This window comes from Cyprinus carpio, chromosome B1 (genome assembly GCF_018340385.1).
Source record: "Cyprinus carpio isolate SPL01 chromosome B1, ASM1834038v1, whole genome shotgun sequence".
Lineage (NCBI taxonomy): Eukaryota > Metazoa > Chordata > Actinopteri > Cypriniformes > Cyprinidae > Cyprinus > Cyprinus carpio.
In genome coordinates this window covers 32,637,628-32,660,619 of record NC_056597.1, presented here as the reverse complement: position 1 = coordinate 32,660,619, position 22,992 = coordinate 32,637,628, and the positions used below count along the sequence as shown (strand labels likewise).

General features: G+C 42.0%; 1 protein-coding gene across 1 annotated transcript in view; it reads right to left on the bottom strand.

Moving 5' to 3' along the window:
* Positions 1–383: 383 nt before the first annotated feature.
* LOC109071419 overlaps positions 384–22,992 on the bottom strand; it is a 41,721-nt gene continuing 19,112 nt past the window's right edge. The window contains exons 2-21 of the mRNA XM_042716040.1: positions 22,050–22,078; positions 21,228–21,249; positions 21,057–21,087; positions 20,905–20,965; positions 20,152–20,345; positions 19,940–20,043; positions 19,738–19,856; positions 19,495–19,656; positions 3,241–3,440; positions 2,980–3,080; positions 2,736–2,854; positions 2,476–2,643; positions 2,154–2,353; positions 1,893–1,993; positions 1,648–1,766; positions 1,388–1,555; positions 1,062–1,264; positions 801–901; positions 561–679; positions 384–467 (exon numbers count right to left, since the gene is read on the bottom strand). Coding sequence (XP_042571974.1) covers positions 384–467; positions 561–679; positions 801–901; positions 1,062–1,264; positions 1,388–1,555; positions 1,648–1,766; positions 1,893–1,993; positions 2,154–2,353; positions 2,476–2,643; positions 2,736–2,854; positions 2,980–3,080; positions 3,241–3,440; positions 19,495–19,656; positions 19,738–19,856; positions 19,940–20,043; positions 20,152–20,345; positions 20,905–20,965; positions 21,057–21,087; positions 21,228–21,249; positions 22,050–22,078 — 2,405 coding nt within the window. The remainder of the gene's footprint in view (positions 468–560; positions 680–800; positions 902–1,061; positions 1,265–1,387; positions 1,556–1,647; positions 1,767–1,892; positions 1,994–2,153; positions 2,354–2,475; positions 2,644–2,735; positions 2,855–2,979; positions 3,081–3,240; positions 3,441–19,494; positions 19,657–19,737; positions 19,857–19,939; positions 20,044–20,151; positions 20,346–20,904; positions 20,966–21,056; positions 21,088–21,227; positions 21,250–22,049; positions 22,079–22,992) is intronic.

Sequence of the window (22,992 nt, the reverse complement as noted above, 5' to 3'; positions counted from 1 at the left end):
AGGTAAGGATGACGCCCTCTTTAAAGGCGCGAGAGGAACCAGTTTTCATCACCGTGAACGGCAGGATAAGCCAGTCGTGGCTACAGGAGAGTCGCAAAGTGAAGACTGATGATGGTGAAGGTTCGATTTCATCATGATGTCCCTCACCACAGGATTGATGTCCAAATCCTAGAGGAAAAAACGACAAAAATAAAAATCCATTTTTTACTTTTAAAATCATGTCAGAACTATGGTTTGAATGGGATTTCTTCCTCTGCGTCCCCAGAACATTTGCCATCTTAGTGATGAGGCCACACCTGTGAGGTCCGGGAGAGAGCCTCCAAGAACTCTTCGATATCCTGGAAAGAGTTGCCGCCCTCTAGACGGTCAAAAGACCATTTCTATCAGGCTTGTGCGTTGTTCAGCGCTCCAGAGTGTAGTGTCAGCTGAGCAACTTGAGAAGCGCTCAGAAGGTCCAAAGACTCAAACTGCAAAAAAGAGAAAACAACACCATTTTAACAATGACATGGTTGCCCTCCACAGTCATGGGAGCAATTGTTTAGTGCGGCGGGGCTCCTTACGCTGTCGAAGCCGGCATTGATCTCACGGAGGTCGTTGTAATCCACATAGATGGAGAATTTGCCAAAGCTCTCCTCAAACCAAGCACTGAGGCTGCTTGTGTCGGACCCACAAGGTGAGCCTGCAACGATGATGCACGGGAAACACTCATTAGGAGACGCAGACATTCATAGAGCCAGGGCACCACAGGCCTTTTCTCTTAGGCACACGACACAAAAAAGCACCACCTTCACTGGACCTACCCGAGGCGTGTCTCTGCTTCAGGTAGCCCAACAGGACTGGGGCGAGCTCCTGCTTTCTCAGCGAAGTCATCTGGTCAAAGACGCTGCTCAGAGCCACAACGCTATAGTGGACAGATCAAAAGAAAAGGTAAGGATGACGCCTCTTTAGCGCGGCTTCTCAACACTCACTAAACATTCTGTAGAAATGTCCTCTCCTTCTCTCAGAGAGTGCTATAAGACACGTGTTGCAGTGCTGTCTGGCATTTGGGGAGAGCTACGTACATGACGTGGTATGCGTTGCAGTCTGTGTTTGATGTTACTGTGTGGAGCATCTCTGCAGTCAAGCTGGGGAGGAGAGGAACCAGTTCAATCACCGTGAACCAGGAAAGCCAGTCGTGGCTCAGGAAGTCGGCAAAGTGAAGACTGATGATGGTGAAGGTTCGATTCATCATGATGTCCCTCACCACAGGATTGATGTCCAAATCCTAGAGGAAACGACAAATAAAAATCCATTTTTACTTTTAAAAATCATGTCAAAACTATGGTTTGAATGGGATTTCTTCCTCTGCGTCCCCAGAACATTTGCCATCTTAGTGATGAGGCCACACCTGTGAGGTCCGGGAGAGAGCCTCCAAGAACTCTTCGATATCCTGGAAAGAGTTGCCGCCCTCTAGACGGTCAAAGACCATTTCTATCAGGTGTGCGTTGTTCAGCGCTCCAGAGTGTAGTGTCAGCTGAGCAACTTGAGAAGCGCTCAGAAGGTCCAAAGACTCAAACTGCAAAAGAGAAAACAACACCATTTTAACAAATGACATGGTTGCCCTCCACAGTCATGGGAGCAATTGTTTAGCGCGGCGGGGCTCCTTACGCTGTCGAAGCCGGCATTGATCTCACGGAGGTCGTTGTAATCCACATAGATGGAGAATTTGCCAAAGCTCTCCTCAAACCAAGCACTGAGGCTGCTTGTGTCGGACCCACAAGGTGAGCCTGCAACGATGATGCACGGGAAAAAAAACACTCATTAGGAGACGCAGACATTCATAAAGCCAGGGCACCACAGGCCTTTTCTCTTAGGCACACGACACAAAAAAGCACCACCTTCACTGGACCTACCCGAGGCGTGTCTCTGCTTCAGGTAGCCCAACAGGACTGGGGCGAGCTCCTGCTGTCTCAGCGAAGCCATCTGGTCAAAGACGCTGCTCAGAGCCACAACGCTATAGTGGACAGATCAAAAGAAAAGGTAAGGATGACGCCTCTTTAGCGCGGCTTCTCAACACTCACTAAACATTCTGTAGAAATGTCCTCTCCTTCTCTCAGAGAGTGCTATAAGACACGTGTTGCAGTGCTGTCTGGCATTTGGGGAGAGCTACGTACATGACGTGGTATGCGTTGCAGTCTGTGTTTGATGTTACTGTGTGGAGCATCTCTGCAGTCAAGCTGGGGAGGAGAGGAACCAGTTTCACCGTGAACCAGGAAAGCCAGTCGTGGCTCAGGAAGTCGGCAAAGTGAAGACTGATGATGGTGAAGGTTCGATTCATCATGATATCCCTCACCACAGGATTGATGTCCAAATCCTAGAGGAAACGACAAATAAAAATCCATTTTTACTTTTCAAATCATGTCAAAGCTATGGTTTGAATGGTATTTCTTCCTCTGCGTCCCCAGAACATTTGCCATATTAGTGATGAGGCCACACCTGTGAGGTCCGGGAGAGAGCCTCCAAGAATTCTTCGATATCCTGGAAAGAGTTGCCGCCCTCTAGACGGTCAAAGACCATTTCTATCAGGTGTGCGTTGTTCAGCGCTCCAGAGTGTAGTGTCAGCTGAGCAACTTGAGAAGCGCTCAGAAGGTCCAAAGACTCAAACTGCAAAAGAGAAAACAACACCATTTTAACAAATGACATGGTTGCCCTCCACAGTCATGGGAGCAATTGTTTAGCGCGGCGGGGCTCCTTACGCTGTCGAAGCCGGCATTGATCTCACGGAGGTCGTTGTAATCCACATAGATGGAGAATTTGCCAAAGCTCTCCTCAAACCAAGCACTGAGGCTGCTTGTGTCGGACCCACAAGGTGAGCCTGCAACGATGATGCACGGGAAAAAAACACTCATTAGGAGACGCAGACATTCATAAAGCCAGGGCACCACAGGCCTTTTCTCTTAGGCACACGACACAACAAAGCACCACCTTCACTGGACCTACCCGAGGCGTGTCTCTGCTTCAGGTAGCCCAACAGGACTGGGGCGAGCTCCTGCTGTCTCAGCGAAGTCATCTGGTCAAAGACGCTGCTCAGAGCCACAACGCTATAGTGGACAGATCAAAAGAAAAGGTAAGGATGACGCCTCGTTTAGCGCGGCTTCTCAACACTCACTAAACATTCTGTAGAAATGTCCTCTCCTTCTCTCAGAGAGTGCTATAAGACACTGTTGCAGTGCTGTCTGGCATTTGGGGAGAGCTACGTACATGACGTGGTATGCGTTGCAGTCTGTGTTTGATGTTACTGTGTGGAGCATCTCTGCAGTCAAGCTGGGGAGGAGAGGAACCAGTTTCACCGTGAACCAGGAAAGCCAGTCGTGGCTCAGGAAGTCGGCAAAGTGAAGACTGATGATGGTGAAGGTTCGATTCATCATGATGTCCCTCACCACAGGATTGATGTCCAAATCCTAGAGGAAAGTGTAAAAAGAAAAAAAAAATGAATGTCTTATTTTCATAAAGTAATCTTCATCTATGCACAGCTTCACAATCTTATAATCATTCAAATCCCTTCAGAGTTCTACTGTCTTTCTATCATGTAAATGATTATACCCTCAATCATTCAGCAAAATTTCAGGAATTTTGTGTCATTTTCATGACATTAGTTTTTTGTCTAATTATTGATAACATGTGATAAGTGGATGTATATAGTCTTACTTATACAGTGAAAGTACTGTAGAGAGAAGTTGCACAATTAAGCTGCTCTATACAGAACATTTGCCTGAACAGTTCATACATTTTTTTCCCATACTATTTGAATAGTTTTCAAATACTAAAAATACTTGGCTCTGAACAAGTTCATATTTTGCCAATGTCCAAAAAACTAAAAATAAATAAATAAATTATCAATTATTTCCTAAACAACATCTCCAATATTTCCATTATGTCTCTTATCTCTTAAGTCACAAGCTCACACCATATGAAAGCTTTATCTTTTTAATGTTTTCTCCTGTGTGTTTGTGGCAAGATTGAGTTTGTGAACCCTTTGAACACAGAATATGTGGTTCCCTTTGTGTGAAACACTGTGGGGTAACTCCTGTTTACTCCACTACTGTAACCTGATTTGTTCACATTTGTGTAGCTGCATGAACCAACGGTGCTCTTGCCCGCCAGAAGAGGAGGAGCCAACTGCTATATAAGTAGGCTTAGAGTGCCATTTCATCAGAAGAGAATGCTGTCAGCAGCACTCTAATCCAGCAGTGTGTTTACAAGTTTGGATCAGCATCCCTCATCTAACAGGTGGCTTGATCTTTTTAAGCTGACTGAAAGAAAATGCTGTCACTGATGATTTTATCACCAACAACTTCAAATTTGGAATGCTTTTGAACAATGCCCATGCTGAGGCTGCGGTCAAGGGGGGCAGGCTGCTCTCGCTGATGAGAGCATGTGTCTCGTGAAGCACTTTTAAGAGAAGGAGAAAAGGGTCAGTTCTCGCCAAGGCTGGAGCACCCTCAAAGAAAGTTCACGCTCGCTTTCCATCCCTCCGTTCAACATCGGACGATGGATGTTCTATTCAAGCTAGGCACATCCTAAGAAGCCATAGAAACAGTTCCTCTTTGGAACAGCGAGTCAGACTTTTACAGATGCTACTTCCTTATTCCCAAGAATGATGGTGAGCTCAGACACTTTCTTATGAGACTGTCTTTCAAGATGTTAACTCTGAAACAGATCCTCACACAAAAAGCCCAGTAGGACTGGTTTCTATCACTGGATCTGAAAGACGCTTGCTTACACATTCAGATAGCCTGCCATCACAGATTGTTCTTGAGATTCGCATTTGAGGGAGTGGCCTAACACTACACCTCCTCCTGCAGACTGTCTCTGGCCAGTTTTACAAAGTGCGTAGACGAGGTTCTTTCCTCTCTGAGACAGATGAGAATTTGCATTCTGAATTACCTTAACAACTGGCTGGTGTTAGCCAGATCAGAATGGGAATTCATTGCACACAGGTCACTGCTGCTCAGCTATCTGTAGCATCTTGGAATGAAAATCAATTTAGCCAAGAACTTTGGTTCAAAGCCCTTGTCCCATCCCACACATGGTGCCTGGGCCGGTTTATGTTAGGGTAACCCACTGCTGCATCAGAGCCGCGGCCCCTTTGAAAACTTCTCCCCTGTTTTAATCAGGCATCCCATTGGAACTGACCTTCAGACGGAAGGTGGTCATGAAAGATGCCTCTAACCCTGGTTTGGGTGCTCTGTATGAGGGAAAAACAGTGTTCAGCTCCTGATCAGAACTGCAGGGATGCCTGCACATCAACTGCCTCGAAATGATGGAAGTCTGTCTAGTCCTACAAACCTTGCTACAGCCTTCCTGGTCCATTTGGACAACATAACATTGGTAGCTTTCACCAATCACCAAGGTGGTCTCAGATGTCATGCTCCCTTTATAGGTTGGCTCATTGCCTGCTGTTGTAAAGGTAAACTCCTCTTGCTTTTATTGCCTTATTTCAGTGACTTCAAAATTTTAGTTTTTCACTAAGCACGCATAAACGTCACTTTCTCAAAAACACAATCATGTACATAGTGTACATGCTGCTCACATATTATTGTAGCCCAGTTTGTGCTGATTACAGTGTTATTAGACTTTAGCCATTTATGTGTTTGTAAGCAACTGAAAAAAACACAAATATCAGTGCATGTCAAAACTTCTCTAGGCCCCCAAAACAGCCTCAGGCCCCAGAAGGTTAAACTGAACTGATATGAATGACATCACTAAATTCAATGATGAACTGCCTTTAACTGTCATTTTGCATTATTGACACACTGTTTTCCTAATTAATGTTATTCAGTTGCTTTGACGCAATCTTTTTTGTTTAAAGCGCTATATAAATAAAGGTGACTTGACTTGACTTTTGGCATTAGCTTCAGTCAAGCGAGTGGGTGACTTGCAGGTGTTATCAGTCAGTGCTCCCTGCCTTGAGTTTGGGTGTAATGACTGTAAAATTGTCCTCAAGCCAAGACATAGCTACATGTCAAATTACTCTCATTCAGAGCTCAAGTTATCACCCTTCTAGTGCTCTCAAGTGCAGATGGTGAGCTTGATCCCAATCTACTCTGCCCAGTGCAGGCTCTTAGAGTCTATGTTGAGTGCTCTGGTCTTTTCAAGCATTCAGAGCAACTCTTTTTATGTTTTGGAAGCCTCTCCAAGGGGCTGCTGGTCACAAAGCTGGCAACATTAAAGTAACATTGTAGATTTCATTGAAGATATTTTTTTTTTTTGGGAGATTATTTTTTGTGATTGTTATGATCACTGATCATAAACTAGATGTGCTCTGTTTGACAGAAAGCTGGCTAAAACCTGATGATTACATTATTTTAAACGAGTCTATCCTCAAAGAATACTGTTATAAACATGAGCCACGTCCAAAGCGTAATGGGGTGTCACAAGTCGGTCAGGCTCATCACAGCGCACTCCCTCACCTGAGTATTAATCACCAACACCTGTTCACGATTCAATCACCAATTTCCCCAGCACTATATAAGCACACACCTCAGTTACTCTCATCGTCTGATCTTGTGACTTCTCAGTGGAAGATTCCTCTGTCAAAGTTACTAGCATTGACTCCTCCAAAACTTATCTCTTGTGCTTACCTCCTCTCCAGCGATCCTCTATCATCTTTGAGTGGCTCCAGCAATTCTCCTGTGCAACGATCCTATGATACCTCCATTAACCACCATCACTGAGGTGTGTGCTCACTCCTGGCAACTCTGGTCACCCCATCCAGCAAAAATACCTCCTGATTTCAAGCTCTCTCATCCTCCATCCACCTGCAACTCACCCTCTGTCTCCACTTACCGTTTTCAATAAAATCCAGTATTCCACTAACCCTCTGCTGCCAGTCCGTTTGTTACATGGGGGATGTGTTGCTACAATTTATAACAATATTTTCAGTATTTCTCAGATGGCAAGCTTCAAGTATAACTCATCTGAAGTAATGGTGCTTCATATAACATTATCAAGAGAAACAAGTGTTAATGATAAATCCCCAATGATTTATCAGGGCACCATACAGACTTTATTGAAGAATTTTCTGATTTTATGTCTGAGTTAGATCTGGCTGCAGATAAAGTTTTAATAAAATTTTAATATCCATGTTGATAACGAAAAAGATGCATTGGGATCAGGATTTCTTAGACATTCTGAACTCTATTGAGGTTAGACAACACATATCAGGACCAACTCACTGTCAAAATCATACTCTAGATTTAATACTGTCACATGGAATTGATGTTGATGGTGTTAAAATTATACAGCCAAGCTATGATATCTCAGATCATTAATTAAACTTGTGCAAACTTCATATAGCTAAAACTGTAAATTCTACTCCTTGTTACAAGTATGGTAGAACCATCACTTCTACCACAAAAGACTGCTTTGTAAATAATCTTCCTGATTTAACTCCTTAGCATATCCAATACCTCAGAACAACTTGAAGAGGTAACATGAACTATGGACTCTCTCTTTAATAGCATTTTAGATATTATTGCTCATTTAAGATTAAGGAAGATTAAGGAAAACAGTCTGACACTGTGGTATAATGAGCACACTCGCACCCTAAAGAGAACAGCCCGGAAAATGAAGTGCAGCTGGAGGAAAACAAAACTAGAAGTATTTTGTATTACTTGGCAGGAAAGTACCCAATCCTACAGAAAAGCATTAAAATCTGCTAGAACTGATTACGTTTCGTCTCTTAACATAACTCCAGATATTTATTCAATACAGTGGCTAAATTAATGAAAAATAAAGCATCAACAGGTGTTGACATTTCCCAACAGCACAGCAGTAATGACTATATGAATTACTTTACTTCCAAGAGTGATACTATTAGAGATAAAATTGTAACCATGCAGCCATCAGCTACAGTATCACATTAGACAGTGCACTATAGATCCCCTGAGGAACAGTTCCACTCATTCTCTACTACAGAAGAGGAAAAGTTGTAGAAACTGGTTAAATCATCTAAACCAATTACATGAATGTAAGACCCTATTCCAGCTAAGCTCCTAAAAGAGGTGCTTCCAGAAGTCACAGATCCTCGTCTGACTATTATTAATTAATCATTGTCATTAGGATATCTATAGAGCCCCACATATGGCATGCAGCAAAAACATTGTGGCATCCCTTCCTCATGGAGTGTTATGGACCAGCTTTTTTTCTGTTTTGGACCCGGCAAGAAAGGTGCACCTTTGTCGAAACAGAGGCTCGCTCACTGGGTGGCAGACTCTATTGTTGAAGCATATCATGTGACAGGTCGTATATTGCCTGCAACCATTCAATTTTATTCCACTTGGGCAGTGGCCACTTTGTATGCAGTATTACGTGGTTTACCTCTTTCGGAAATATGTGCGGCAGCTACATGGGCAACACCTTGCACATTCACAAGATTTTATTGACTTAACATGGCTCCTTCTTCTGTGATCAGTTCTGCCATATTTACAGATGATGTTTGAGCTTATATCCTTGTGACTTGGCTGTATTCGTCTTTCATCATGTGTTGACCATGTCTGGCTGTCTGAAACCATGTAACCATGTAACCATGGTTCTATGAATGGTGGAAGACCGCCGGAGTCTCTGGTCCCTCAGATTGAGAATGACGATAAGAACCGACTGTGACATAGTCAGGAGCTGATATAGCTTCTGACAGGTCATTGGTCAAAGTCACGTGTGACTGAATTAATATGAGATTCTCAATGTGATGCGTGAGATGGGACTCCTTCTACCATGTGTTGACCGTCTCTTCATAGAACCATGGTTACTACAGTCTTTGCGCTGCATTCGACAATATTGACCCCAACATTCTTTTAAATAGACTAGAAAACTTTGTTGGTATTAATGGAAGTACATTAGCATGGTTCAAATGGTACTTATCTGACCGCCATTAATTCATAACAGTGAATGAAGAGGTTTCATATTAATCACAAGTGCATTATGGAGGACCTCAAGGCTCAGTACTAGGGCCATTACTTTTCACACTTTACATGTTACCCCTGGGAAACTACCCCCGGAGTGCTTACAAAGCGAGTCAGCTGGTGTTGGTGTGACGGCGCGTTTCAGCGGTTCATCAAGAGCTTCCTGCCTTCAGCGCCTGCATTCCCCTGAGCGCTTCAGCACCTCTGAAAGAGCTTCTAAAAGAGTTTTGGGTTGTGTTAGCATCTTTTTAAAGATGTCATTCCGCCCGTGTGTTTCTGGGTGTGGTCGATATATGGCTCCTCGTAACGGCCACGATCACTGTGTCACGTGTCTGGGCTTTCAGCACACTATGACTGCATTCGTGGATGACTCATGTTCTCATTGCGGGGACATGACCATCTCGGCATTAAGATTGAGACTTGATTACCTTAAAAGGTATAGAGTCCCCTCTGCCACACCCCGATCTAGCTCCTCTTCTCTTAAGAGGGCTACTTCGGCTGGTGGCCAGGATGATCTGAGGGTTACCGTGAGGGCTTCCCCAACAAGTCAGCCTCCTCGGGCCACACCCCCCTAACAAACGCCGCAGCCAGTTGAGTTTTAGGATGAGTTTGCTGGATCCTCTCATCAGGTTCCTGACATCTCATTCGGGGCTCAGGAGGAAGACAAAATGTCGATCGCCACATCTCAAGGCGGGCTTGAGTCCTCAGTAGATGAGGATTTCGCTGCGTTGCCTCCCTCGGGAGTGCCATAGTTGCCCGAATCTGATCCCGAGCTGACGGCCGTGCTTTCCGGGGCAGCTGAGAGCATCAGGCTAAAGTGGAATCCTCCACCCTGCTCCGAACGCTCAAGGCCAGACAATTGGTTCTTGGGGGCTGCTCGTGCTGATCGCCAGCACCCCCAACCGGTTCCTTTCTTCCCGAAGGTGCACCAGGAAGTGACCAGTTCATGGAAGGCACCTTTAACTGCCCGAAACCGTTCTGGTGCTTCCTCCACCTTCACTGCCCTCGATGGCGGAGTGGCCAAGGGGTATGCTGGGATACCCCCAGTGGAGGGTTCTGTTGTGATACACTTGTGTCCTCAGAGCGCCTCCACATGGTGGGGAGGTCCCAAGCTTCCCTCCAAAGCCTGTAAGTTCTCATCCACACTTGTGGCCAAGGCTTACAGAGCTGCAGGTCAGCCCTCTTCTGCCCTGCATGCCATGGCCAACCCTTCAGGTCTACCAGGCCAAGGTGCTCAAAGAGCTGCACGGGGGCAGTGCTGACCCAGAGGTTTTGCAGGAGGCACGCACTGCTACTGTAGCATTTGGACCAATCAGACACACAACTATTTTATATTTTATATTTAACAAATAATATCTAATGCCCCCTCATCTAACAAATGGGTCTATGGACCCTTCACCCGAAATGCAACTATGTCCTCAAAAAAGGCAGAACAGGCCTCTGGTTATCATGGTAACAAAGACACACATCAAGATAAGATTGTTTTACAATTTGCAGGAATGTAGAGTTTTCACTCAAAATTCACTTTGAAACAGACAAATGTACCCTTTTACTATACAGTCCATCCTAATTATATCTCCCTCTAGATAAAACCTATAACCGTCTCATGTTTTCCTAACACAAAACTAGTTATATAACTTAATCAAGGGGGAGTCCGTTTGCCTAACAACAGTTTAATAGGGAAAATATGCTTACCAAATGTGTCAATTATTCTTTTATACACCAATGAAAACAAAAATAAATATCACCACACAAAAAGAAAATACAAGAAAAAGACAGACAATGGGCATTAGGTTGCACAGTTCAGTCATGTGAAAAAGTGGGTGTGTGCAAGAGTCTTATCCGAGGGTATAAAGTTCATCAAACAATGTCCAATGTTGAAGTTGTCCCTTAGCCGAATTAATAATCCAACTATGGCGATGAATTCACTCCAAACAAAAAAGTTCACAAGCTCCAGACACTTCCCAGTCAGGTATAGCCCCAGGTAAGCCAAAAAGCCGCTAGCCTACATCCATCTGGGCTTTAAATCCATATTTAGCTCGCAACATTCAGTGTTAAAGTCACCGATAAAGGGTCCTTCTAAAATACATACAAATAAACTGTATCAACCTTTTAGCATCCAACCCAACAGAACTTTAATTGCTCAGCATATATCAACACACCTGATCAATAATGTCTTGGCAACAAACACTCATTAACAGACAAGTTTTTAGATAACAGGAAAGAAAACACATCCTTACTTTAAGTTGAGCTTGAAATGGAACATTTCCCAACCAGGACATAGCACAAATGCAGTCAAGCCATGCTTTCTGCTACTGCTATTCTGCTAACTTCCTCTACTGCAGCACCTTTACTTAAGGAGCTAATTTAGGTGCCATAGCACCCCTAGCAGTAAGGAGGAAAACTGCAGACAAAATACTTAGTAACAGGCTTGTCTGTTACAAACCACTTGAGAAATGTAGGAACATGTACCCAATTTCCCCATTTCATTATTTTTTCCTCTTAAAGTGTTTCACTTATGTATTTATACAAACTCTTTTAAATTAACATTTTAGAATTGCATACTATTGTTAACAGAGGTCACAGGTATGCCATGTTTGGTATCTTTCGGCTGCATTTTTAATGGTCTAAATGTTATATTATATGTTGGTACCTATGGAAGGTATTTGTGTTACCAAAATCTTTAATAGTTTCTTAATCAACATCCCATGAAAGACCATATGTGAAACGTGCCTGAGGACAAAAGGTTATAAAACTTCCCTCCAAAAGGTACCATTCCTCATTGGCTCACTCAAATCCCGAGGGTGTGACATCATGACCCTATATAGATCACTGATCACCAGATCAGGGTGGTTCTTTTTAGATTCAGGAATTCCAGGAGAAGATGCTGAGCTAAGAGCCTTAAAAACCACCCTAAGCTTGTGCCAGGCTTTCGGCCTTGACTTTCCATTTATCAGGATCCTCTGATTTGAACTGGTTTTTCTCATCAGCTTACTTCAGCAGAGACCAACTGGAGCCCCAAAGTGCATCAGGACTTTTTTTCAAACAGGCGAGACGTGCAAGTATCAAACTTAGTCTTATTAATTGATACATTAAGTATCATATGCACCTTTTACAAAGGTGTGTTTGAACTGAGAAACTGATGTTTCCTTCAGGCTGTAGATCTGCTGAATATCAAATTGTACCATAGCTTCATGTCTTTATTTATCTTTTCTTTACTGCTTAAGCTTTAACCCTTTTTCCCACTTTCCCACTGTATGCGTGTGTGTATGTGTATGTTAGACTAGTTTAAGTGTTTATGTAGTTAATAAAGTCTTATTTGTATCACACTTGAGGTTGTTCATTGTTTGCTCATAACTGAAGTCCTTAATCATGCAGAGTTTAGCTACATGCTCTGAGTACTATTGTACAGTAAGAAAGTTATTTTTCTTAAACAGGAAAGTGTGTCTTACCCTGGTAAATACATGTGAAGTGGCATTTGGTTTTGCATTTGCCTATCGCGGGACTGGACAGTTTCGGTCTGCTAAATAGGGAGGTGTGACCAAAGCCAGTAAGCACTACTTAAAGAGCTGTTTTGTAAGCGCTTGTCAGAAGAAACAGTCGAGCGACAGATAAGGACAGCAGTTTGTAAGTGTTTTTGCCTCATGTTTTCTCATTAGACTACTGCATGATCGTCGTTGCTAGGAAAACTTTGCTTTAATTACTGTGTGTCTTACCCTGGTAAATACGTGTGAAGTGGCGTTTGGTTTTGCGTTTGCCTATCGCGGGACTGGACAGTTTCGGTCTGCTAAATAGGGAGGCGTGACCAGCTGACTTCAATCACAGGTAATCAGGCAAATATATAATTGGTAAGTGTCACCGCGGCAGCGGTCGCGGCAGCCCTCGTGTGAAGACTGACGAGTGTAAAGACCATCGACTCTACCTGCGCGACTCCTCCGAGCAAGGACACCGACAGGGCACTTGAGTATTGCATTTCTCCCTTTCAATTTTTGTACAGCTTGTCCTCCAATACTTATTCTGGTCACTTGTAGTCACTATGTGCTTTCAGATCTCTACTATTACTACGAACACTCGGAGTGCACGCTATGTACGTCGAAGTAAGGCCTGCCCGACACATCTAAGGCCTGTCCCTCTGACCTCTACTACTACGCTCTCTATTCCAGTTGGTCTCTGGAACTGCCAGTCTGCTGTTAACAAAGCAGACTTCATTTCTTCTATTGCTACTCATTCCGGTCTCAACCTCATGGCACTGACTGAGACTTGGATCAAACCTGAAGACACTGCCACTACCGGCAGCCCTCTCCACTCATTTCACTTGTTCCCACACCCCTCGTACGACTGGGAGGGGTGGAGGTACTGGTCTCCTTATATCAAAAGATTGGAAATTTGCTCTTCAACCACCACCTACAGGTAACGGTTCATTTGAATCACATGCTGTTACTGTAACCCACCCTGTTAAAGTCCACTTTGTGGTCATTTATCTTCCCCCAGGTCAATTGGGTGATCAGTTAAGCTTCACCGACCATATTGCTACAACGACCTGGTCCTGCAGATTTGCCTTATACAACATTAGGAAGATTAGACCATTCCTGTCAGAGCAAGCCACCCAACTTCTTGTCCAAGCTCTTGTTCTCTCCAGACTGGACTATTGTAATGCTCTCCTGGCGGGCCTTCCTGCATGTTCTATCAAGCCTTTACAACTGATCCAGAATGCAGCAGCGAGGGTTGTCTTCAATGAGCCAAAAACAGCTCATGTTACTCCTCTCCTCATCAGGTTACACTGGCTACCAGTAGCCGCTCGCATTAAATTCAAGGGACTGATGCTTGCCTACAAGACGACCACTGGCATGGCGCCAACATACCTAAGCTCATTAGTTCAATCTTATGCGCCCTCCAGAAGTTTGCGCTCTGCAAGTGAATGACGCCTTGTGGTGCCATCCCAAAGAGTTTCAAAATCACTCTCACGGACTTTTTCCTGGACTGCACCCAGCTGGTGGAATGACCTCCTGATCTCAATTCGAACAGCCTTTCGAAGAGTCTTTACTCATTTTCAAAAAACATCTAAAGACTCATCTTTTCGCCTGCACTTAACCAACTAATACTAGTACTTACTTTTTCTTTTTCTTGTCTATCATATTCATTAAAAAAAAAAAAAACCCTGGCTACGTGTTCTGTACTAGACCAACTGAGACTTGTCATAGCACTTGAATACCGTTGTTGTTCTCTTGTTGATCTGATTGTTTCTACTGTTCTCATTTGTAAGTCGCTTTGGATAAAAGCGTCTGCTAAATGATTAAATGTAAAATGTAAACGTAAAGTAACGATTTGCTACACTACCAACCTCGCTTTCTGGGTGACGAAGGTCACTGCGCGCTCCTTGGGTCAGGTGATGTCCACTTTGGTGGTTCAGGAGCGCCACCTATGGCTGAACCTGGCAGACATGAGGGAGTCTGTTCGGACTCAGCTCCTCAACTCCCCGGTCTCCCAGGCTGGCCTCTTCGGCGATGCGGTGGAGAATTTTGCCCAGCAGTTCTCTGCCGCCCAGAAGCAGCCTGCCCTGGTGGCCCACTGCTGCCTCCACACTGCCACCGGCGCAGCCACTTCAGCCTGCTCGTCACCGAGGACGCTCCCCTGTGGTCTCCTCCACTCCCACTCGGCCACAGCAGCCTCCACCCCGGCCGCAGAGAGGAGATGGCTGCAGAAGGGCGGTGCAGCCTGTATCTGCCCCCTAACCTGCCAAGCGTCAGGCCAAGCGGCATTCCTGAGATGGGCGACCCAGAGTTGGGGATGTCAACTCTTCAGGAGATGGTAGCAGGACCACTTCTTCTCCTGGAGGGGGGCCGGGGGAGAATCCTTTGTTCTCGTTTTCTTTTTGTTTGAGTACCCATACCTTTAACTGTTTCTTCTGCATCCGGGTCCCAAGAGGCCACAGACGACAGTTGGTGACATGCTTCCTTGCCGCTCTCGTTCCCCTCTTCGCTTGCCAGTTTCCACGCAGAGCCAGCTCGAGAACGCATTACCTTCTCACGCCCTCTTTGCCAGATCTCGCACTTGCTGCCCCACTGTGGGCATGCCTGTAGTTCCCTTGACCCCGCTGGATTGGTTTCTAGGAGCCTGGCTAGAGCTGGCTTATCTGAATGATCAGTCTTGGCTAAGTGATTGAGTTCGCCTGGCGTCCCCCCAGGTTTCGGGGTGTCCATGTTACGATGGTGGGCAAGGATGCTCCTGTCATGTGCGTGGAGGTCTCGACCCTGCTGGCAAAGGGCGCAATAGAGCCGGTCCCTCCAGCCGACATGAAGTCCGCCTTCTACACCCCCTACTTCATAGTACCCAAGAAAACAGGTGGGTTACGGCCAATCCTGGACTTGCATGCCTTGAACCGAGCTCTTCACAGACTTCCGTTCAAGATGTTAATGCCTAAGCGAATTTTCGAATGCATTCGTCCGTTGGATTGATTTGCAGTGATCACCCTGAAGGATGCATACTTTCATGTCTCCATTCTTCCTCGACACAGACCGTTTCTGGCTTCTCTCAGGGAACGAGGTGTCCGTATCCTCAACTACCTCGATGACTGACTGATTTTAGCTCACTCTCGAGCACGGTTGTGCAAGCACAGGGATCTGGTGCTCAGACATTTTGCCCGTCTGGGTCTCCGGGTCAACTGGGAAAAGAGCAAACCCTCCCCTGTGCAGAGGATCTCTTTTCTTGGTATGGAAATAGACTCAGTCGCCATGTTCGCGCAGCTTACGAATGAGCGTGTGCAGTCACTGCTGAATTGCCAGAGTGAATTGCTGCTCGGCTTGCTTCATATGAGACCGCTTCAGCACTGGCTTCACGACCGAGTCCCAAGATGGGCATGGCAACAGGGGACGCTCCGAGTGACCGTCACTCCAGCCTGCCTCCGAACCTTCACCCCTTGGTATGACCTCTCGTTTCTACGGGCTGGCGTTCCCCCTAGAACCAGTGTCCAGACATGCTGTTGTGTCAACAGATGCCTCTGCCACGGGCTGGGGTGCCATGTGCAATGGGCATGCTGCGTCAGGCTCCTGGTCAGGACCCCGACTTCAGTGGCACGTCAATTGTCTCGAGTTGCTAGCAGTACGGTTTGCTCTGCACCACTTCGATTTGACAAGTGCCTAAAACTTCTCACAGTACTGTAGCTTTGCAGGAAGGTTTCTTAAAATGTCTTAAAGATGTAGCTACAGTTCTTCTGGATTTAGTTTGTCTCAGTTTCATCTGTTTCTTCATGTTATCACAGACAGATTAAATGATGGTGAGATCAGATCTCCATGTGGAGCACCGGCTGTTGTCAGACTGCTTGTGCATTCAAAAATCTAGATTATAGTTAAAGTTAATGGCAAAATTAATGTTTGGAAATGTAAACTGATATTTCCTACTAAGACACTACAGCAAAAGATATAAATAACTGGCAGAACACCTTTCTTTGGGGTGAAAATACTAATGTGCCTAAGACTTTTGCACAGTACTGTATTTTACAAACAACATTGTTGCTACTTTATAAAGAATGACCATACAGTCATTCACAGAACGGTTTAAAGACAGTTACAAACAGCACTCATTTTAACTAAATATCAGAGTGATTGAAAGAGATACAGTAGAAACATTATGTGTGGTTTTGTATTAAATAATGACCCAGATTAGGGCTGGGCGATATATCTAACGATATGATCATGCGCATCTAGTCAGTAAATCTGGTTCCCTGATTACCGCTAAATCGCCATCACCTGCTTTCAAATGGAGCGGCATTTAATAGACAGAGTCGTAGATCACTGACAAGCTACGCAATATCGCGTTCATTATCAAAGATGTATCGCCTTCGATAATGAACGCGATATTGTGTAGCTTGTCAGTGATTTAAGGTTGTGTGTATTAAATGCGGTCCATTTGAAAGCAGGTGATGGCGATTTAGCGGTAATCGGGGAACCAGATTTGCTGACTAGATGCGCATGATTATATCGTTAGATATATCGCCCAGCCCTAACCCAGATCATGAAATACATTTATTAGCCTTAGAGTAAGGGAAGCAAAATTTGGGAAATGAGAGGATCCAAGGAGCGTGTGAATGCTATGGATTTATAGTAAATATTTTTAATGGTCTTTAATGTTATCCATAGGTTTTTTTTTTTTTTTGAAGTATCAGTTCAGGCACCGGTACCACTTTAACAGTATCGATATGGGACCGGTATCATAAAAAACCCAATCGATACCCAATCCTAACTGTGACTGAGTAAAAATAAGATAGAAATGCTTGAACTGATATCAGCTGGTATCAGTTTATCAAGACTGTGAAAAGAAGAGTATTGAAACTGTTTTAGATATTTCAGTATCAATTAGTATCAGAAAACCTATATTTTTAACAACACTAGTTTCAGCATTGATGACTTTATCAGAAAACCTATAGCGGCGCGCTCGCGCGCGCAGCCGCGCACTTCTTCCACCGCTGCCGCGCAGAAGAAATAATGTGCCGCGCACACGCATAAATGAGTTGGGAAAGCTATTTGCAAAAGCGAATGAATTGCAATGCTCGGGTAAACCGCTATAGAGTTGATATCACGATAGAGTTAGAACCGGTGAATGCGGTTTACAGTTTCATAGAAAGGGAATGATGTGCGCCAAATGAGTCGCTGTTGAAACCGAATATTTTAATGGTTGCGTAGCCTACGAAATAGCTCAACTCGAGAGCCGACGCAAACGCAATGACATGTGAAATAAAACGTCATCATGTATTAAAGAAGAGTGGCTTGATTAAGTGCTGGAAACAGCGGATGATGGGCACAGAACGGTTAACAAAAACTCAGAGACATTTACAGTCACACAGGTGTTAGTGTGCAAACTGTACATCATAGGGATGTTTAGATAGCTATAGAAGAATTGACGTTCACGTTTTAACAGCAAGGTTTTTTTTTTTTATATTTAACTTACAGATCTCAGTTTTAAATGCTTCAGTTTCTATTCTATTCTATTCTATTCTATCAGTTTAAATGCTTCAGTTTTGTTTTGATATTATATTATGTTAGGCCTATATTATTAACCTAATAAATAACTGACCTTGTTTTTTTAATGAAGTCTCTGCTCATCAAGGATGTATTTATTTTATCGAAAATACAGAAGAGAAAAAACAGTAATATTGTGAAACATTATTGCAATTTCTAAATATTGGTTTCCTGTTTTAATATACTTTAAAATATAATTTATTCCCGTGGAGCAAAGCTGAATTTTCAGCATCATTACTCCAGCCTTCAGTGTCATATTATCCTTCAGAAATCATTCTAATATGCTAATTTATTATCAGTGATGAATCTGTTGTGCTGCTTAATATTTTTACTTTTTTTATTTTTATTTTTTTGGAACGTTTTACTTTTTTCTATGATTCTTAGATTAATAAAAAAACAATGTGAAAAAAAAAAGTTAAAAAGAACAGCATTTATTCAAAATAGAAATCTTTTCTAAAAATATGTCTTTATTATCACTTTTTATCCATTTAACACATTCTTGCTGAATAAAAGTATTAATTTCTTTAAAAAAAGAAGAAAAAATATTGACCACAAACCTTTTAGTAGTGTATATTGTAACACAAAATTTCTATTTTGAATAAACACTGTCCTTTTTAACCTTTTTATTTATCAAAGAATCCCGAAAAAATATCACAAGTCCCAAAAAAATATTATGCAGCACAACTGTTTCTAACATTGATTATAAATCAGCATATTAGAATGATTACTGAAGGATCATGTGACACTGAAGACTGCAGTAATGCTGCTGAAAATTCAGCTTTGCATCATATGAATTAATTATATTTTAAAGTAAATTAAAATAGAAAATGTTTATTTTAAATTGCAATAATATTTCACAATATTATTTTTGTGAAATAATATTCAATATTTTTGTCAAATAGATACAGCCTTGATGAGCATAAGAAACTTATTTAATAAACATTATTGATCCCAAACTTTTGAATGGCAGTGTATTATACTGTATATATATATATATATATTATTGATCCCAAACTTTTATATATATATATAATATAAAGTTTTCTCAGGTAATCTAAAATGGACATCATTTAGTCACGGGTCAAAATTAAATACAAATAGCACATTAAAGTTAAAAGTTACACACTTTTTTTTGTGCGCGCTGTACATGTCTCGTATAAAGAATGTTTTTGCACAGGTGGCCGAAATGTCCGCCCAATAGAGAAAAGTTTTGCTCAGCAAGAAAAAAAATTCGAGAGAACATTTACACAGTTTTTTAAAAATGTTGTCTCAACCTTATGTAAGTCACAATTATATACAAACATAAACTGACCAAACACTAACTCACAAGATGGACTGACAAAAGATGGACTGGTGTGACCCTGGCTGTTCATGAACCCACAATATGAGACCCTGTCTATGAATGTAGAAAAATCTGAATTGTTGCTACTCTCTTTAAGATCATCATCATTATGGGCAACCCTGAAAGAAAACACTGAACAAGAATAGTGTTAATGAAAGGACAATATGAAAGAAGCCAAAGATTTTTTTTTTTTTACCTCATATTGAATTAGTGTCAAGAAAAACTCATCAGTGCTCTGGAAAGCATCACTTTCTAGACGGTCAAAAATGATGTTGATCATATTCACACTGTTCAGTGCTCCAGAGGTCACAGTCAACTCTGCTAGTTGAGATGGACTCAATAACCCTAACAAATCAAACTACAAAATACACAAGTCGTTAGCTGGAATTTATTTGTATCATAACAGTTGTTAGATCATTACTTTCAGAACTCAACTCACCTCAGTGAAATGGCTGTTGAGTGTTTGCAGTTGACTGAGAGATGCATATTTAGAGAAGATCCCAAAATTCCTCTGCATCCATTCATGGTGATTAGTGATGTTTGTATGGCAACCTGGATCTGAAATTGAACATTTGTCGCCCGTGACTTCCAATCCTCCATAAAATTCCTTTCAATACATTTCTCAGTTAATGTCTGAGTACCTGCTGTATCTGTTCTGGACAGGTAAGAGTAAATGAGATGCATGTAGATCAGCTTCTGCTGCCTGTCTGTGATAAGCGATTCCTCGCTGCTGAGAACTTCCACACTGTCCATTCAGAAAAGAACATTGTTGTACTAGCACTCATGGTATTAAAGTAAAAAAATTTAATGTGAATGTGTGTATTTTTGTGTTGTTTCATGTAATTTCATGTACATGACTTGGAAAGCCCCACAGGTGATGTTCATCCAGCTCAGTTGTGTCACAAACTCCTCATTTATATAAGACAAAAGAGGCAGAAGCTTCAAATACAGCCAGTTCTCAACAAACGCTTGATCATGAATGGTTGTTTCAGTGAGATCATCCAAAGAAGTGAAGAGATCAGCCACACTGTCATTTGTCTGTAAGTCCTGTAAAAGACAGAAAACTGTAACTTATCGAACAGAGACAGCTGGATAAGAGAAGGAGATGAACTTGTGTGATGTGTGAGTTATGGTCCAGCTCCACAGAGAAATCCAGCTCTGATTCGCTTATACGTCTGAGCTGAATTTATCATCACCAGAGATGTTTCTGTCACTCATCGGAGTCAAGTCTAATTTCCCTTCATTGATTTATCTTATTACTGATTTAAAGGTCAAATGTGCTGCTGATTTGTTTCATCAACATGAACAAGTCTTTGTATATATTACTGTTAATTCAAGTCAGGTCACCTTTTATTTATATAGTGCTTTTAACAGTACAGATTGTGTCAAAGCACACTATAGCAAAATAGTCAATAATGCAAAATGACAATAGTAAACACTCAATTTTCAGTTAAAGGGAGTTCATCATTGAATTCAGTGATGTCATTATCCAGCTCAGTTCAGTTTAAATAGTATCTGTGCAATCAAGTCGACGATATTGATGGATATTAACAGCTGCTTGGGGTGGTATTTTAGGCTCAGGCCTTTTATGAGCTAATGGCCTTACCACTGAGGTTGTGTGGTTCACCTCCACCGAGTAGTATGTTTGCATCGACACATTGAGAGTCCTGTATGGAAGCAAGAGAAATCACTTTTTGAAATGCAGTGATCTTAGTGCGTATCATCATAAAGCTGTCCGGACAGATGAACTATTCTGACCTGTTCTCTGACTCATCCTGCTGAATCTCTGCTGGAAAAGAGAATGAACAGTAGCAGACAGCTCAGCTTCAACAGCTACGGTACTCTTTTTAATCAAACTAGAATTATTTTGACGCATCAATATTAAATATACATTTATTAATAGGATCATATTAATGTGCTTGAACTTACCATTAAAATGATTTGTGACATACTAATGAAAAAACAAAAAACAACAATTATTCAGAGGTGAGTCCAGCATGTTCAGCACAATGGTGCAGCATCCAAAATATTATAAGGAGAAATAAGTGAAGTAGTTGTAAACACTTTCTAATTGAAATGATACTGTACAGAATTAGAAATAAAAAATGTAAAATAAAAAAGCCCCAACACCGGTAGACCTACACCAAGTGTCATCTGATTTTTGCAGAAATAAGAAAAGAAAAAAAAGTGATATCTTTCTTTTTCTGAAAAGGTGTTGTACACAAACATAAGATCAATAATTGTATATGCATGTATGTATTAATAATGAAATAAAAAATATGTTTTAAAATGTTTTTTTTTTTTTTTTTAATTATATTGTGTAAAATTAGACAGAAGCAACTGAGACAAAAGCCAAAAGATCCATAGAAGAACTGTGGTGATTCTATAAGATGCATGAATGATCAATCTAGTAACTATCTTAAAAACTGTGGGCAAGTGTACCAAGGAAAAAGAGTGGTCACACTAAATGGTGACTTAGTTAATATTAGTTAAATAGCATTAAAAAAAAATGCATTATTTAAAAAAAAGTGTTTCATGATTTAGACCTGGGGTTCCCAGTCCTGTTTGTGGAGATCTAACCCTGACCCAACACAACTGTCTATAAGTATCAAGTGCTCCTTAAGATCTTAATGAGCTGCTTCAGATGTGTTTGAAGAGGGTTGGAGCTGAACTTTGCAGGAAGGCAGATCTCTAGGAACAGGATTGGACAGCCCTGATTTAGACTCTCTTGTATGCATTTGCTCTGCTTACCTGTCCATGCAGTACTGGCGTAAGGTAGCCTAAGGAGAAGATCAAATAGATCTATTAAATTCACTTCACTTATGACTTTAGGTTAATGCTGAGCATCAGACGGCTGTATGTCTAAGACTATGCTAGCAGTCTATCAAGCCCATCAGGCATGGCTCAGGCAAAGAGAAGAACCTGATTTCTAATCAATGCTGAATTATCTCTCAGATTCACTGATGTACTTTGCTGGTACATCTGTGATGTACGCAGATCCATATTTAGAGCAGGATTTGTAAAAATAGATGCTGACATTCAAGCTGAGGAAAGCCCAGGGAAGTTCTGCCTCAGGTTTATATAATTTTACCTAACAAGGGCAATTAAAATCACAGTAGGTTTAGATTATGTTAAAAAAATGAGCCAACTACCTACAAATAGTTTCCCCATCACACCAGCAATTTCTCTCCAGGTCTGAATAGTGATTACATCCTCACTGTGGCATGATTTTTGCATGTTTAGAGACTGTCTTGTGCATTGTATTTCATTGGCATGTTTAACACTTGCCAAGTATAAATGTCCTATAATGAAATTCAACACAACAGAGTGGACCGCATTCCAATGCATGAATGTTTTTGATTCTGCCATGAATTTACCTTTTAATTTTTTGAAACAATGTGATGAGCAGCATTACAAAATATTTATATGAAAAGCATGTCATGGTGCATTTATTCTGCTCTTTTCAATATACATGTTGACCCTTTGTAATATTATTAGAAAATACAGGATTAGTTTGCATTGTTATCCTGATGATACTCAACTATATATCTCAACAAGAACAGATGAAACTTCTAAATGATCTAAGCTAACAGAGTGTGTCAAAAATGTTAATACTGAATGAAAAATAATTTTCTCCTATTAAATTCAGATAAGACATAGATTTTACTTATTGGACCAAAAAACAGCACACAGA